Genomic DNA, 17552 nt, shown 5'->3' with positions numbered 1-17552 from the left:
GAGACTAGATATCAATTACAGGAAAAGATCTGTAAAAAATACAAACACATGGAGGCTACACAATACATTACTTAATAACGAAGTGATTACTGAAGAAATCAAAGGGGAAATCAAAAAATACCTAGAAACAAATGACAATGGAGACACGACGACCCAAAACCTATGGGACACAGCAAAAGCAGTGCTAAGAGGGAAGTTTATAGCAATACAAGCCTACCTCAAGAAACAGGAAACATCTCGAATAAACAACCTAACCTTGCACCTAAAGCAATTAGAGAAAGAAGAACAAAAAAACCCCAAAGCCAGCAGAAGGAAAGAAATTATAAAGATCAGGTCAGAAATAAATGAAAAAGAAATGAAGGAAACAATAGCAAAAATCAATGAAACTAAAAGCTGGTTCTTTGAGAAGATAAACAAAATTGATAAACCATTAGCCAGACTCATCAAGAGAAAAAGGGAGAAGACTCAGATCAATAGAATTAGAAATGAAAAAGGAGAAGTAACCACTGACACTGCAGAAATACAAAAGATCATGAGAGATTACTACAAGCAACTATATGCCAATAAAATGGACAACCTGGAAGAAATGGACAGATTCTTAGAAATGCACAAACTGCCGAGACTGAACCAGGAAGAAATAGAAAATATGAACAGACCAATCACAAGCACTGAAATTGAAACTGTGATTAAAAACCTTCCAACAAACAAAAGCCCAGGACCAGATGGCTTCACAGGTGAATTCTATCAAACATTTAGAGAAGAGCTAACACCTATCCTTCTCAAACTCTTCCAAAATATTGCAGAGGGAGGAACACTCCCAAACTCATTCTACGAGGCCACCATCACCCTGATACCAAAACCAGACAAAGATGTCACAAAGAAAGAAAACTACAGGCCAATATCACTGATGAACATAGATGCAAAAATCCTCAACAAAATACTAGCAAACAGAATCCAACAGCACATTAAAAGGATCATACACCATGATCAAGTGGGGTTTATCCCAGGAATGCAAGGATTCTTCAATATACGCAAATCAATCAATGTGATACACCATATTAACAAATTGAAGGAGAAAAACCATATGATCATCTCAATAGATGCAGAGAAAGCTTTTGACAAAATTCAACACCCATTTATGATAAAAGCCCTGCAGAAAGTAGGCATAGAGGGAACTTTCCTCAACATAATAAAGGCCATATATGACAAACCCACAGCCAACATTGTCCTCAATGGTGAAAAACTGAAACCATTTCCACTAAGATCAGGAACAAGACAAGGTTGCCCACTCTCACCACTATTATTCAACATAGTTCTGGAAGTCCTAGCCACAGCAATCAGAGAAGACAAAGAAATAAAAGGAATCCAAATCGGAAAAGAAGAAGTAAAGCTGTCACTATTTGCAGATGACATGATACTATACATAGAGAATCCTAAAGATGCTACCAGAAAACTCCTAGAGCTAATCAATGAATTTGGTAAAGTAGCAGGATACAAAATTAATGCACAGAAATCTCTTGCATTTCTATACACTAATGACGAAAAATCTGAAAGTGAAATTAAGAAAACACTCCCATTTACCATTGCAACAAAAAGAATAAAATATCTAGGAATAAACCTACCTAAGGAGACAAAAGACCTGTATGCAGAAAATTATAAGACACTGATGAAAGAAATTAAAGATGATACAAATAGATGGAGAGATATACCATGTTCCTGGATTGGAAGAATCAACATTGTGAAAATGTCTCTACTACCCAAAGCAATCTACAGATTCAATGCAATCCCTATCAAACTACCACTGGCATTTTTCACAGAAGTAGAACAAAAAATTTCACAATTTGTATGGAAACACAAAAGACCCCGAATAGCCAAAGCAATCTTGAGAACGAAAAATGGAGCTGGGGGAATCAGGCTCCCTGACTTCAGACTATATTACAAAGCTTCAGTAATCAAGACAGTTTGGTATTGGCACAAAAACAGAAATATAGATCAATGGAACAGGATAGAAAGCCCAGAGATAAACCCACACACATATGGTCAACTTATCTTTGATAAAGGAGGCAAGCATATACAGTGGAGAAAAGACAGCCTCTTCAATAAGTGGTGCTGGGAAAATTGGACAGGAACATGTAAAAGTATGAAATTAGAACACTCCCTGACACCATGCACAAAAATAAACTCAAAATGGATTAAAGACCTAAGTGTAAGGGCAGACACTATCAAACTCTTAGAGGAAAACATAGGCAGAACACTCTATGACATACATCACAGCAAGATTCTTTCTGACCCAGCTCCCAGAGAAATGGAAATAAGAACACAAATAAACAAATGGGACCTAATGAAACTGAAAAGCTTTTGCACAGCAAAGGAAACCATAAACAAGACCAAAAGACAACCCTCAGAATGGGAGAAAATATTTGCAAATGAAGCAACTGACAAAGGATTAATCTCCAAGATTTACAAGCAGCTCATGCAGCTCAATAACAAAAAAACAAACAACCCAATCCAAAAATGGGCAGAAGATCTAAATAGACATTTCTCCAAAGAAGATATACAGATGGCCTACAGACACATGAAAGAATGCTCAACATCATTAATCATTAGAGAAATGCAAATCAAAACTACAATGAGATATCATCTCACACCGGTCAGAATGGCCATCATCAAAAAATCTAGAAACAATAAATGCTGGAGAGGGTGTGGAGGAAAGGGAACACTCTTGCACTGTTGGTGGGAATGTAAATTGATACAGCCACTATGGAGAACAGTATGGAGGTTCCTTAAAAAACTACAAATAGAACTACCATACGACCCAGCAATCCCACTACTGGGCATATACCCTGAGAAAACCATAGGTCAAAAAGAGTCATGTACCAAAATGTTCATTGCAGCTCTATTTACAATAGCCAGGACATGGAAGCAACCTAAATGTCCATCGACAGATGAATGGATAAAGAAGATGTGGCACATATATACAATGGAATATTACTCAGCCATAAAAAGAAATGAAATGGAGGTATTTGTAATGAGGTGGATGGAGTTAGAGTCTGTCATACAGAGTGAAGTAAGTCAGAAAGAGAAAAACAAATACAGTATGCTAACACATATATATGGAATCTAAGGGGAAAAAAAAAAAAAAGGCCATGAAGAACCTAGTGGCAAGACGGGAATAAAGACACAGACCTACTAGAGAATGGACTTGAGGATATGGGGAGGGGGTGGGGTGAGATGTGACAGGGTAAGAGAGTGTCATGGACATATATACACTACCAAATGTAAAATAGATAGCTAGTGGGAAGCAGCCACATAGCACAGGGAGATCAGCTCGGTGCTTTGTGACCACCTAGAGGGGTGGGATGGGGAGGGTGGGAGGGAGGGAGATGCAAGAGGGAAGAGAAATGGGAACATATTGTATATGTATAACAGATTCACTTTGTTATAAAGCAGATGCTAACACACTATTGTAAGGCAATTATACTTCAATAAAGATGTTTGAAAAAAAAAATAAATAAATAAAGTGCATATCATAGAGAAAAAAAAAAAAAAAAAACTTTATGAAGAATTGCCTACTATAACCTAAGGAAAAGAGAAGCATTAAGAATGTCGGTTTGAGGGCTTCCCTGGTGGCGCAGTGGTTAGGAATCTGCCTGCCAATGCAGGAGATACGAGTTCGAGCCCTGGTCTGGGAAGATCCTACATGCCGCGGAGCGGCTAGGCCCGTGAGCCACAACTACTGAGCCTGCGCGTCTGGAGCCTGTGCCCCGCAACGGGAGAGGCCGCGACAGTGAGAGGCCCGCGCACCGCGATGAAGAGTGGCCCCCACTCTCCGCAACTGGAGAAAGCCCTTGCACAGAAACGAAGACCCAACACAGCCAAAAATAAATAAATAAATAAATAAATTTATTTATTAAAAAAAAAAAAAAAAAGAATGTCGGTTTGGGGGCTTAGATGATTAGATGGTGGTATTTGAGAGAGGGAAAAGGGAAGAAAAGAAAGTTAGTGGGGAGAGCGATTTTAAACATTGAAATACTGAGGTTGAAATATTTGGAAAACACTTAAATATAACCATCTTGTAGACTGATAGATAGACAGGCCTTAAATTTGTGAGTGTAGGCTTTGTGAAAGCTCTAGAATTTGGGAGCTCTCCACCTTCATTAGGAATTCCAGCTAGTACTGGAGAATTCCAAGGGAGAGCATCGACAGATAAAAGAAGGGCAGAGGAAGAGGAATCTGGAATGAAACTGAAAAAGACTGGTCTTCTTTTCCTTTTGCTTTTTCATATTATCAATGCTAGAGGAAAGCATGCCTGCAATTTTGCATGCTTGAACTCTAAAAATGAATGAGAGCTTGCTGGTATGGCAGCAATCCTGAAAAGAGAGCAATAATCCAGTTCAAGCTCTTCCCACTATTTGACTATGGGAACGCCATTTTCTAGTAGGTTAAAATCGGAGAGAATTAGGTCCAACTTACCAATGGGGTCATAATGTGCTTTTTTTTTTTTTTAGATTGAAAATGAAAGAAATGAGGAGCTCTCAGGGTAGCTAGGAACAAATGCTTCTTTTAATTCTCTCCATATCCACTTAGACACCCAAATGTTAGACCTTCAAACTATGGCTGATTCACTCAACTAGACCTTTTAAAATTAGTTATATTTGGGTTATTAATTTAAAATGATATAATATGTTTATTTCCACTTTAGCAAAACAACACAACTTAATGTTACTGCTGATTTGTTCCCTCACAACCTCCAAGTTAAGCATTCAGACTACATTTATTTCTCATACAAGTTATTCACAATTGGCACTTACACAGCTGGAAAGTGGATTCTAAATCCATGTTTGTTCTGCAGAGGAAAGCTCATTTAGTTTATTGTTCCTTTGCACAGTTATTTGTGTTAAAGTAAAGGTGCATAAAGTTAAAAACAGAAATCAAGTAAAACATTTCTCATCTTATACTCCCCAGCACTGTTGAAAGCTATAATGTTCAAGTCATGAAATCTGAGCTCTTTCAAGAAATCTTTTTTTTTGGACAAAATGAGAATAGAGATGCATATTTCCTAAGAATTTAAATATATGGATTGGATGAGTAAACTGGAGAGACCCTGCTCTTTCATCTGGCTGAGTTTCAGCCAAAACTGGTTGATAGATCCTTTAGAAATGATCCATTATCATCAAAGTATCCATTTGACAGTTTACCTTTCCAAAAAATCCACTGCTGGTTTCTTCCTTTCAAAGGAACACTAAGCTTTTTGACATGAAACATTCTTTATATAGAAAACATCATTAGTGAATTCCTGGTGAGGAGCCATATGCCCCATATGTGGAATTTTCCATTTTATTCCCCATTTACTGGTAGGAAGTTCAGGTCTAATATTCTGAGGTACAACAACCCCCTCATTAGAAGAGTAATGGAAAAGTAGTTCAGGACTGTCTGATGATCATTAACATTATATTTCTGTTCAGAAACTTAGTTATGCCTCTGTTTCCCCACATGGAAAACAGGCAGATAGTAGAGATTAACAAAATAATTAGTTGATCACTAGCCCAAGCTTCTGCACACATTTTTCTCCCGCAAGTAAATGATACTACCCATCCCAGTTCCTAACGCACAGACCGTTGTTATTATTTGGGTGTGTATGCTGGCAGAATCTTTCCTATGCATTTATTTATTTATCTATAGAAATGAGTATCATTTTCTATGTGTTGTTTTATACATAAAGATACCACACATGAATGTAGTTCTATAACTTCTATTTTATATGTATGGATCATCTCATTCCTTTAAACTGATGCATGGAATTCCATAATGTGAATATACCTGAATTTAGTTAGCAATTCCCCCACTCAAAGACATTTCAATTGCTTCCAGTATTTTGCCATTAAACAAATGACAGAAAAGGCTTCAATAAACATCCTGGTGCATGCCTCCTTGTGCAGTTGTGGAAGTGTTATTTTCTGGCATAGATAATGAAATTGAAACTGCTGTGTCATGGGGAAACATTTTATGTTTAATAGACATCACCAATTTGATCTCCAAGGTGATGGTCCCACTTTACATTCCCTCAAGCTGTGTATTTCTCCTCCTACCATTCATTTGTCAAAATCCTTGTTCCTTGTGGTCCACCTCAGAAGGCATCTGCTCCTTAAAATCTTTCTTGATGCCCGTGATGGGTTATAATTTCTCCCTTCATAGATTAACCTGAGCATTCTGTTCATTTATTCTTTCTTAACATCACCTTTAAGATTCTCTCTCTTCATACAGATTTGGGCACTTGTCCTATCTCTTCTATTTGACTGTAAGTTCTTGAGGGAAGTGAATATTTTAATCAGCTTCAATAGGGAGCATGGTGCTTGTTATATTTTAGCTGCTCTGGGAATATTTAATACTTGATTTTTGGAGGAATTTCATATCCAAATAGATAATAGTGTTTTCCCATGTAAAACCATATCTAAAAGGTTTAAGGAATTGAAGGCAAACTGCCTTGGGAAGCTTATAGTTTAACTAAACTTGAAAAATAGGCACCTACAATATTATTTAATTTTGTACTTATAGACTTTATTCCTTCTTCTTTGTTTGTTATGAAAGAGTTTATAGAGTTCACATCAAAATACCATATGAAAACTTCTTCTCCCCAGTCATGGGTATTTTTTAATTACCTTGAGGGGCTGCCTGCAGAGTCTGACCTAGAAAAGGCTCACTTGAAGTGCATCCAGCAGATGTACAAGCTCTAAGTGTGAAGCTGTAGTTGGTGTATGGCTGGAGACCTAGAAAGAGCAAAAAGAAATCAAGTACCTCTTGAGAGGATTATTTATTATCAGGTAAGCATGAGCAGTCACATGCAGAGCTGTAGATATGATATCCAAAAATTTTAAGAGCAGAAAACACTCTCTAAGGGAGAGAGGAACTTCATAAGCAGCTCAGTATTAATAGAAATTTCATTTCTCACTGGTAAAATAATAAATTCTCAGCCTTCGAAGAGATCTGAAAATTCATGTCATCCATCCATCCATCTTACCCTTGATTCCCCTGTACAAGGTGTCATTGAAGAGGATCCCCTGGCTAGGGGATCGAAGTAGTCCATCTCCCAAACAGCCCACTCTATTTTTAGAGAGCTCTAGAGTTCTCTATTTGGTTTCAAAGTACTTCCTTATATTGTGGTGAACTCTTTCTAGCACTTCCACCCCCTAGGGACTTATAGAACAAATCTAATTTCTTTTCCACATGACAGTTCTTCAAATATTTGTAGACAGTTATCAAATCCCCCCTGACTTTTCTCTTCTCTAGGCTAACCACCCCAGTTTCTTCAACTGCTTCTTATATAAACAGGGGCAGAAAAAAAGTAAAAAGAAGGTTAGAGTCAACATTTTTTAGCTCCAAGCCATATTCAGCTCATATTAACACCAACTAACCCTTTTTTTTTAAACTTTGCATTTCTTCACCATATGTTCCCATACTGTACCATCTTACACTTACTTCTGTAGTTTTTTTGGGGGTATGTTGCTTTTGTCTTTACATGTAGATTAAATATACTTTGATGAAGGGATAGTGCTTATTACTTCTTTTGTATTCAGATGTATGATGTATGATGTAGCACAATAATTGCTCAATAAATTCTCAGGGGAAAAAAGAATGGCAATCCATTTACAATAGACGTTACGTATTGTCAGACTTCACTGCTCTGTGGCCAGTGACCCTGGACAAGTTACTTAGCTTCACTTTGCTCTCATCTACTGATCTGTAAAATGGGGAACCATTGCATCTAGCTTCTAAGGCTGTTAAGCAGATGGGATGGGTTACTTAGAGAAGTACTTTATTTTAGCAGAAGCAACCTTAAGACTCAGCAGCATTCAACAAGGATACATAGAGACTAACATTTCTTGCCTTGATTCTTGGGAAAACTCAAACAATGCTTTACAAATATTTTCTTAAAAAAAGAATAGGACTTAATCTCTAATGTCAAATATTGGGCTAAGTTATAACATGGATCCAATAATTACTGTACTTATTTTTTCATGAATTTAGAACTACATTTTCACATATTTTGTTCTTTTGGTGAGGTGACCCTTCCTCCAGAGACATTTATAAAGTCACTCTGTCACTTTATGCAGATCTGCTCAAATGCTACATTTTAAAAGATTTTGACCACTCTATCTACACACCATAACCAGCACTTTTTATCCTCTCAAATTACTTTCTTCTTTCATAGCCTTCAACATTATCTGATGTTTGATTATATGTCTGTTTATCTATTGTTTGTCTCCACCTCCATGATGTAAGCTCAAAAAGAGCAAGGACTTTGTTTTGGCAACAACTGTATCCTTTGAATGGTGACAGGCACAAAGTAGGTGCTTGTTAAGTGAATGAAAAAAAATAATCGATTAATTAGTTTTAAAACTAATTAATTAATTAAAAATTAATTAACTTCTTTTAGAATTGAAGCAGTAGTCTGGGTTCTCTGCTAAAGCCATAATGTTCTGTAGCTGGAGCAGCTCCAGGATTCAGCTTCAAAGCCCTTTGTGTTTCCTTATCAATTTAATGACAAGATGTGGATACTTATTTGATTATAATCTTCCATTAGGTTGTTATGGAGGATTTACATAATTTTGATATTTACCTGATTTACAGATGAAGAATATGATGAAAGATCTAAGCCATATCCAAGCCTTGTGTGTTTGATAAAAGCTTATGGGAAAAGGCTAAAGATTATAGAATATAGCGCTCAAGAGAAAATGGAAGGAAATATTCAAGAATAAAGGTCAGAGACTGCAGTGGCTGGTTTAGTCTGACGATGTCCCTTTCTTTATTTCCATTAGTGAAAAAGGGGTCTTGACCCTTGTGACACTGTTTTATCTGAATAACTTACTTTCTCACTTAGAATGTAAGCCCTTTGAGAGTAAGGATGGTATCTCTGAGCATTTCTTATTTAAATCATTTTTTCCCAATAGTGCCTATTTGATGTATTCAGTGTTTGTTAAATATTGTTTAAGGAAGACCAAGGCATAAAAGTACCCAGTAAGGATGGCAGGGCTATGATGCGATGATGTCCATGTATCCATCACAAGTGTGATTTGACCAAACAGGGCCTTCCTCATAATTCCATAGGGACTCCTGCCCACAGTATCTATTTCACTGAATAGGAGATTCTTCTTTAGTTGCAGAATATTACTAATATAATATAAAAAGTTAATATAATTTATGAACAATAAATATTTTCCAAATCTTTTTCCTGAACGTCAGACTTAAGTATGGCTAGTAAAAGTGAAGCGATACTTGATTTTTTTCTCCAGCATGTTCTAACCAAAAAAAAAAAAAAAAAAGCCTCAATTCTGTTTCTCATTTTGTGTTCTTGTTGGTCTGGTTTCAGACTTTGGAAGGACATTTTAGGATGGGTCTTAGGAAAGGAAGAGAAAATGTCATTGCAGAGGTGTACTAAGGTTGATTAGAAGATTGAGGGTATTTGCAGTGAGGACAGTAGCTAAAAAGAAAATTTACTGTACATAAAAGTAGAGGGACTTCCCTGGTGGTCCGGTGGGTAAGACTCTGTGCTCCCAATGTAGGGGGCCTGGGTTTGATTCCTGGTTGAGGAACTAGATCCCATATGCATGCCGCAACTAAGAAACCCACATGCCACAACTAAAGATCCCACACGCCACAACTGAAGATCCTGAATGCCGCAACGTAGATCCCATGTGCCGCAACTAAGACCTGGCACAGCCAAAATAAATACATAAGTAAATAATAATAAATGAATAAATAAATAAATACTTTTTTAAAAAAGTAGAAATTGTCTTTTCTTTACAGAATTTTTCAGAGGGGGTTGAGTGCCATCCATTTTATAAACAGCTCAGAACACTAGAAGACAGATGTTTGGAAATGCTACAACAGTGGAGCAACTAGCCCTTGAGGGATTTTTGGTAGACCAAGGAAGGTGTACCAAGGAGTTTGTTACAGGTGTTTAAATTGGTGGTGTGGGTTGGTCTAGCAGAGGATGGGGCCATAGTTAGTGGAGGAATATGTATCTCTTGGAGCTATTGGAGTACTAGAATTAAGGGTGGTGGGTAGGATGTAGAACTGAGTGTTGAGTAGAAAGCCTTGGTCAAGAAGTCAGAAGATTATCATACTAAGTGAAGTGAGTCAGACAGAGAAAGACAAGTATCATATGATATCACTTATATGTAGAATCTAAAAAAAGGGTACAACTGAACTTATTTACAAGACAGAAATAGACTCACAGACATAGACAACAAATTTATGGTTACCAAAGTGGAAAAGGGTGGGAGAGGGATAAATTAGGAGTTTGAGATGAATAGATACACACTACTATATATAAAATAGATAAACAACAAGGTCCTACTGTATAGCATAGGGAACTATATTCAGTATGATCACAGAGATAAGAAAGGGTGAGGTCAGGATACAAATCTGGGCAGTTGGGCTGAGAAATGTGACCCAGAACAGTTGGGTCAGTCTTCTGAGGCTTATAAGGAAAATGACATAGGTAGCTCAAAGCCCAGTGACACTTCCAGTAATATAAAAAATTCATATGGGACTAGGTATTTAAATATTTTCATTTGGAATATGACCACAATTCATGTACTGAGGGACTACAGCATAGCTGTTAGGAGAACAGAGTCTGAGGTTAGACTCTTGGGTCTAATCCTTACCTATCTATTAATTACTACCATGGGCCAGTTTTCTGATCTCTAGATGCCTCAATTTCCATATCTCTAAACTGCAGGCATGGGAGTATAGACTGCTAAATTGGACTACAGCTTAACTTGAGGGAAGGCAATAGATGAATCCATTATTTTCTATATTCTCTTTCTTAGGTGTTGTGTTTTTCCTATTGTTAGAGGGTTGGATTACTAGTAGGCTTGGTTCAAATAGTCGGTAAGGAAAGAATGGACTGCCAGGAAGCATAGATGATTTACATGAACTGGATGACCTTTCATATATATGACTCTGTAAAACTCAATAAAATCAACACATTTCAACTGGAATTTGCTGTCATTTTAAGGAAGCCCCTATTGGTAGTCCTTAAAATGAGATACATATGACATATGAGCCACAGGCAATGGAAAGGGCACAACAATTGAAAACTACTCATGAATTGATCAGGATGAGAAGAGGGAAATAAAGAGATGTCTCCAAGGAACTGTTCTGACTGTAACTTAATCCTAAAGTCAAAGAGTAGAAAGAGAAAAGAAAACATCATTCAACTGCTCAGCATTGAACTAAAAGAGTAAGAATAGTGGGGGGGTAGAACCGAGAAAGACAAATGCATGGAGAAAAGCCAAGTATTTAACATTTCAGTGGAGTGGAGATTACTGTGGCTGCAAATTACCTGAACTTCCCTAAAGGGAATCGTGTTCTCTTATAAAGGAAAGAGGCATACTATAACCAAACTCGTTACAATTACGCTTTCAAGTAACATTCCTTTCAAGACTAAATATGTGTCAAAAAGGGACCTCAAAAAGTCTGCCTATGGATCATAAAAAGATGATCTGGAAAACAAAACCCATACCTATGTAAGTTACATTGGATGTACTCTATAAAGAACAGCTTGTTTCTAATTTTTAATCTCCAGCTAGTCAGGAAAAGGCTTTCTTGTCCATTACAATTTCAGGTAGCTAGTGCTACCTCAAAGCATTCATCCAGTTTTTCTAAGTATCATCTGTTATTTTCTGAAGGATTATCAAATAGTCCCAACGAATATGTAATTTCACAAGTTCCTCACTCAACCTGGTTAATAATTAGGTCAAGTGCTGAGAGACCTGAGTTACTTCAAAAAGGTTTTGTTAGGTGGTTACCAAGTATTGTCCACCCTGTGGGCAGGTTATCTGTCCTGGCATCAGTTCACCCAAACTGGATGTTTGCCCCGGCCCACCTGAACCACACATCTAGTCTTGCTGCTGAAAAGAGCTCCCTTTTGCTCCCACCTGCCTGGGATCTCACTAAGTGATTTCCCCCCCCAGGATCTCACTCCCCCTCACAGTGATCTCTGCTCATGGAGATTCCCAGGGATTTCCAGTATCTACCGGCAACCTTGTCTGTGATGATAGAGCTACATCAGGGTTCGATTTTAGATTAATCTCATTCAATGTGAAAATCTGGATGTTCAAAACTGGTACACCAAGACATCATGGAATCACTTTAGAGACATCTAAGGTGATTTAAATTATGATTTGTGTTACGAAATTTGATTGTAAAATATTTCAGGAGCTCACATGCTAAAGTCCCCTTTTCTTGATAGTATCATCCAGCACGACCTCAGCAGTTCCCCATCCTGTTTAGTCAAGCCAATTTCTTGACTCTTTGAGAGGAGCCATCAGCACTGTCCATTTTTGTATCAAGGCTTTGACATAGGAGTTCAGTTGATGTCTCATATGAATCGGATGTCAAAACATCAAAACTAAGAGGCTCTTGCATTTGCAAATGCCAGTGAAACAACTTCACGGCTTTCAGTTCTGACTACTTGCTACAAGCTTATTTGCATTCTTAATTCTGTATTTGGTGTGAAATTCTAGACCAAAGATTTGGTTCCTCTCCCCAATGTAATAGTGATCAGATTCATCCCAAGAAGTACTTCCTGAATGAGTTACTTCTTTGGCAGACTCTCTTTCCAAATATATTAACATTAAGACTATTATTAAGATAATCCAAGGAAAGACCCTTGCTTTTGATTTTTGTAACACTATTTTGATAAATATTTTTCTTCCCTGGAGTTTGGTGTCATACTAGACTGAAGCCTCTTTTACCCTACATTTTCAAGCAGAATTTTCTTCTCTAGAAACAGAATGTGGCATCAGGTGGCAGCAAAGTCTGATGCTCAAATGATCCACAACAAGGACATACATCTCAGAGGAAGGGAGCTGGCTAGAACTGTCATGACTAAACAGAAGTAGTGATTGCCCAGGCAAAGTACCTTGAAATATCTGGGATTCCGGGGGATTTTTTTTTTTTTCCTTTAAATATTGGTGTCCAGGCTGCTGTTGCTTGTTATTCTTTGGCTATAATATTATATATGTAAGAATGGTAAAAGAAAGGAAGAAATAGTGGTTGATGTTGTGCTATTATTTTTGCAAGTATTTAGGCTCAAGGTTTTCCTTGGAAATGAATTCTCCCATCTACTTCCACAGGTCTGATGCTTGGCGGTCAGTGGTCAGGCGGTAGTAGGGGAAAGGCAGCCTAGAGAATCACACATGACAACAGAGGCTCCCAAAGCTGTTCTGAGGACACGAGGGGCATCCCAGTTTTCATCCTATCTGTTTCAGTTAAAGATACACACTACTGTATATAAAATAAATAATCAACAAGGACCTACTGTAGAGCACAGGGAACTCTACTCAGTATTCTGTAATAACCTATAAGGGGAAAGAATCTGAAAAAGAATGCATATATGTACATGTATAACTGAATCACTTTGCTGTACACCTGAAACTAACACAGCATTGTAAATCAACTATACTTTAATATAAAATAAAAATTAAATTAAAAAAAAGAATTATACTGCCAATAAATCCAGATTGCCAGAGACCAGGGCTGGCTTCATGGGCACACAAGCTATGCTCTAAGCTGAGTCACCCCAGCTCCCATGCTTAGAAGAGTCCTGTGCTTGAATCAATTTTCATCGTCTTGAAATTCTTAATAATTTTTGAACAAGGGGCCCCATGCTTTCATTTTCCACTGGTTCCCACAAATTGTCACCCATCCTGGCTGAGATTTAGCTGTGTTTGACAATGTGATTTTTATATCCAACCAACATGGAATCTAGTCACTCAGATACTAGTTTACTATTCAACATTTATTCATTCAACAAAGATTTTCAAAAACTTAATATATGTTAGGTTCTGTGATAGATCACAGTATAGGTGACACAGTGGCAAACAGGAAGCTGTTGCCTCTGTCCTTAAAGAGCTTTAACTCCTGGTTGAGGAACAGAGACAAAGAGAAAGGATATTCATAAAGTATCATAAAGACCATGAGAGCCAAGTGTAGCATACGATGGGAGCATATGGTAGAGTTATTTAAATGTAAAATCCTCATGTAAAAATGTCCACATTTTGGGATATTGATGGTCAAACTATGTCCTCTTTTTTTTAAAAAGTGGTAGGTAGTATATCTGTTTCAGTGCAAGAATAGTACATTTTCTGCTACAACTAGCCTTGTTAGGATTTATGCTGTTTTATCACAGGAGGTGTTCATGAGCTTCTAACACGATGGGAAAGGAAGGCAAATTATTCTCTCCTTGCTGACTTAATGCTGGTGACTCTTCCCCTTTAAGTGCAATGAAACGATAAGCAACTTTTAATGAATTATTTGGAAAACATTTCCCCCAGAGTTAAGAGACACATAAGCTCTTATCATGTCTGCTGCTAAAGACGACATGATTAATTCATTTTGTTCTCGGTGGCCCCAATTATTTCATTAATCCTTTCCTCCTCTCCTCTACCCCGATGGCTACATTAGGAGGCCCAGGTTTCATACGTGGCAACCCAAGTAAAACAATGCCGTCACTGACATCCCGATTGCTCTGTGCAGGACCGTGGGCATGTTTAGTAATAAATGATACGAAAAGGTCTTTTATTGACAAGCTGCCACGCGCTGTTTGCATTAGCGAATATGAGAAGATGATGGCCGCTCCCCCTTGGTCCCCATGGCATTGGGCTCGGTGAGATGGCAGAAAACGCTTCAGTTTACTTAGAGCATTGATAACACCTCTAAATAATTAACTGAGGACTTCCTGTCTTCAATTACTTAATGCTTTTTTTTTTTTTTTAACATCTTGAGAGGATTATAAGCAATTTATGGATTTCACATGATGAGTGCATTTGCCGCTATTCCCACAAAGCATTTACGGGATCATGTTTCTAAAGCTTTGAGGTAATTAAAAATAAGCATGGAGACAATGCGGCTGATGCTAGGTGCCCACTCTCCCTTCTGTCACTTCTAAGGACCCAGATTCTCAGGCTCCTGGATGACTAGAGCTACGGCTTCATCAGGGTTCGACTGTAACTTAGGGAATGCCAAGGTTTTGGAAATGATGAGAAAAGCAAAACCTTTATCTCCAGGGGGTTCAGGCAGCTCTTGGATCAAATGTTTGAGATGGAATGTGAAATAAATTTGATTATTTTAGTTCATTCCATGAACTCAATAAAATAGTCATTCTCATCATAAAATACTTCCCTACTGAATTTGATCAGTCAGCTAACCATGGAACTGAATTTTCCCTGGCAGATAAAATGTGTGAACACTACACAGATCTTGGGTTTTAGATCCTCTAATGCCAGGCACCATTCCTGTCCCATAGGAACTGCGTATTAGGATACTGTACTTGGTAAGGTTTTGTTGAATGAAGGTTTATTTCCTCATTTAACAAAGAAATCGCTCTTTAGGGCTATAGTGCTCAAGTGAAGTATTCTCTAAATCTGTTTAAAATGAATTCTAACAGATTATTTTTTCACTTTATAATCTTACAAAAAATAAAATTAGGTAGAAACACTTTAAAATGTTTATCCTAATAAAAGAGGAATGCTGCCATTAAGTTATGCATATAAAATCCTCTGACATGAAAATATCCATTAAAAATGACAATAAAAGGAAGAGCTGGTAGAGTGAAGGTATTTAAAGAAAAAGCTTTGCAATTATTTTATAATTAAGGAGGCTATCAATCCTGTTGGTTTGAACCTCACAATTGAATTTAGTCCGTCGGCACGTAAATTCTGGTTTTCTAAAAAATGCAAACCAGTACAGCTGGCGAGAGTTCAAAGCCCATGCTGGATGAGTAGATGGATTCCGTAAGAAGAGAATTCTTTATCCTTGTATCCCAGTTTATTGTGAAACCTTTACTGCTACAAAGTCTTAATGGGCCTTAACTTGGCTTTCAAAACCCTGTAATTAACAGTCCATGGCCATCCTCAGTCATTCTTTTGATTTCTCCTACTCCATTCTGTACGGAGTTCTGTTGGTGTATCATTACACAAGCTATTCCTTAACTTGTCAGTGGTACTGGGAGCTTCTTAAGATCAGCAGTCTTATTTTGAAGCACTGAATATACTATCTAGAACACAGCAAGCAGGCTACATGTATTTTTTTTTTTTTTTTTTTGTAATGAAATGGTATTCTGATTTCCTTATAGATGGAGGCAGTGAACGCCTTGGGGACCCCGAGTAGGCCAGTTTTCACCTTCATCTTTCAAATGTGGATATTAAAAACGTCCCTCACTTATAGGCATGTGATGAGAATCACAGGAGTCAAAATGCAAATGGTTTGTTAAAATTATAAAGCACCGTATACATGTAAGTTTTTTTAATGGAAAATAACATCATTTCAATTGCTTGTGATGATTTTCATTTTTAGCGAACCAGGATCTAAGGAACAAATCTGATCATCTAAATGGATGAGGGCTTTCCCCATCCCCATTATCCTTGGCTTAGCTCGGGATCTTCACATCAGGATCACAATGTGCTAGTCCGCAAATATTCATTAAGCACCTTCTGTAGGCTTATGACACTTTTGGAAAACAGTGGACATCTGTCCACGAGTGCTTGCTTGTGTGTCAGGGAACTGTGGAAGTTATTTTTCCACCTGTGTAGCAAGGCCTGTGCCTCCTCTAAGGAAAAATCAGGCATGCTTTTCCAGGCCTTTCTGCACTTCTATGTGAGTTTCGTTATCTCTGGTATCACTGCCCCCTGCCAAGTACAGGGTCTAATGGAAGGAAGGCATTCACTCAGGAGGCCTTGGAGAGAGGCTACTGGCAATCGGGAAAAAGTAAAAGTTTGTAAACTCTTCTCTGTGTTCTCAGAATCTAAACTTACACAACTGTTTGGAATGATTCAGTAGATCTAAATAATGAGCTAAGTTACTAAATCTCTTGAAAGATTCTTTTCTGTAAAATGGGGGTAATAATTCTCTCTGCCCCATAGGTTTGTGACGAGGATCAAATTAGATCGTAAATGTCAAGGGCTTAGGACAGTATTTGACACATATTAAATTCACTTATTCCTCATTTATTTAGCACTTACTGACATGTCATGGATTGCTCTAGGTGCTAAAGATACAGTACTGAACAAGGTAGAGACGGTCTCTGTGATCCTGGAGCTTACGTTCCAGTGGAGGGGGACATAAAGAGACAAATAAAAAGCAAACACTGTCAGGCAGTGAAAGGTCTGTGGTGAACATAAAACAAGGTGATGTGATGGTGTATCAGGAAAGCTGATCTAGACTTGGTGAGTCAGAAGATGTTTCCCTTCAGAAGTGACATTCAGACTAAAACATGTTAATTATTATTATAATCATCGCTAGTAATTATCTGACACTATACTATTGTAGTGTACTATTATTATATTATTAAAGCTAATTATAATACATAATGTTATAATAAGCAACAAAAATAATACAATTACTATTAATTAATGTTACTAATAATAACAACAAATTGTCACAACCAGTCAACTATCAACTATTCTGTGTATTAATTACCCACTCAGTAGACAACTGTTAGCCTCTGGCTGATTTCTCTCCTGCCTTCCAGTACATTCTCGGCTATC

General features: G+C 37.5%; 1 protein-coding gene across 1 annotated transcript in view; it reads right to left on the bottom strand.

Moving 5' to 3' along the window:
- The window catches only part of USH2A (usherin), an 800956-nt gene that overhangs the window by 177821 nt on the left and 605583 nt on the right, over positions 1–17552 (bottom strand). Inside the window, exon 55 of the mRNA XM_057531465.1 lies at positions 6660–6767. Within this exon, the coding sequence (XP_057387448.1) occupies positions 6660–6767 (108 nt within the window). The remainder of the gene's footprint in view (positions 1–6659; positions 6768–17552) is intronic.

This window comes from Balaenoptera acutorostrata, chromosome 1, assembly GCF_949987535.1.
Source record: "Balaenoptera acutorostrata chromosome 1, mBalAcu1.1, whole genome shotgun sequence".
Classification (NCBI taxonomy): Eukaryota; Metazoa; Chordata; class Mammalia; order Artiodactyla; family Balaenopteridae; genus Balaenoptera; species Balaenoptera acutorostrata.
This window is presented reverse-complemented; position numbering and strand designations above follow the sequence as displayed.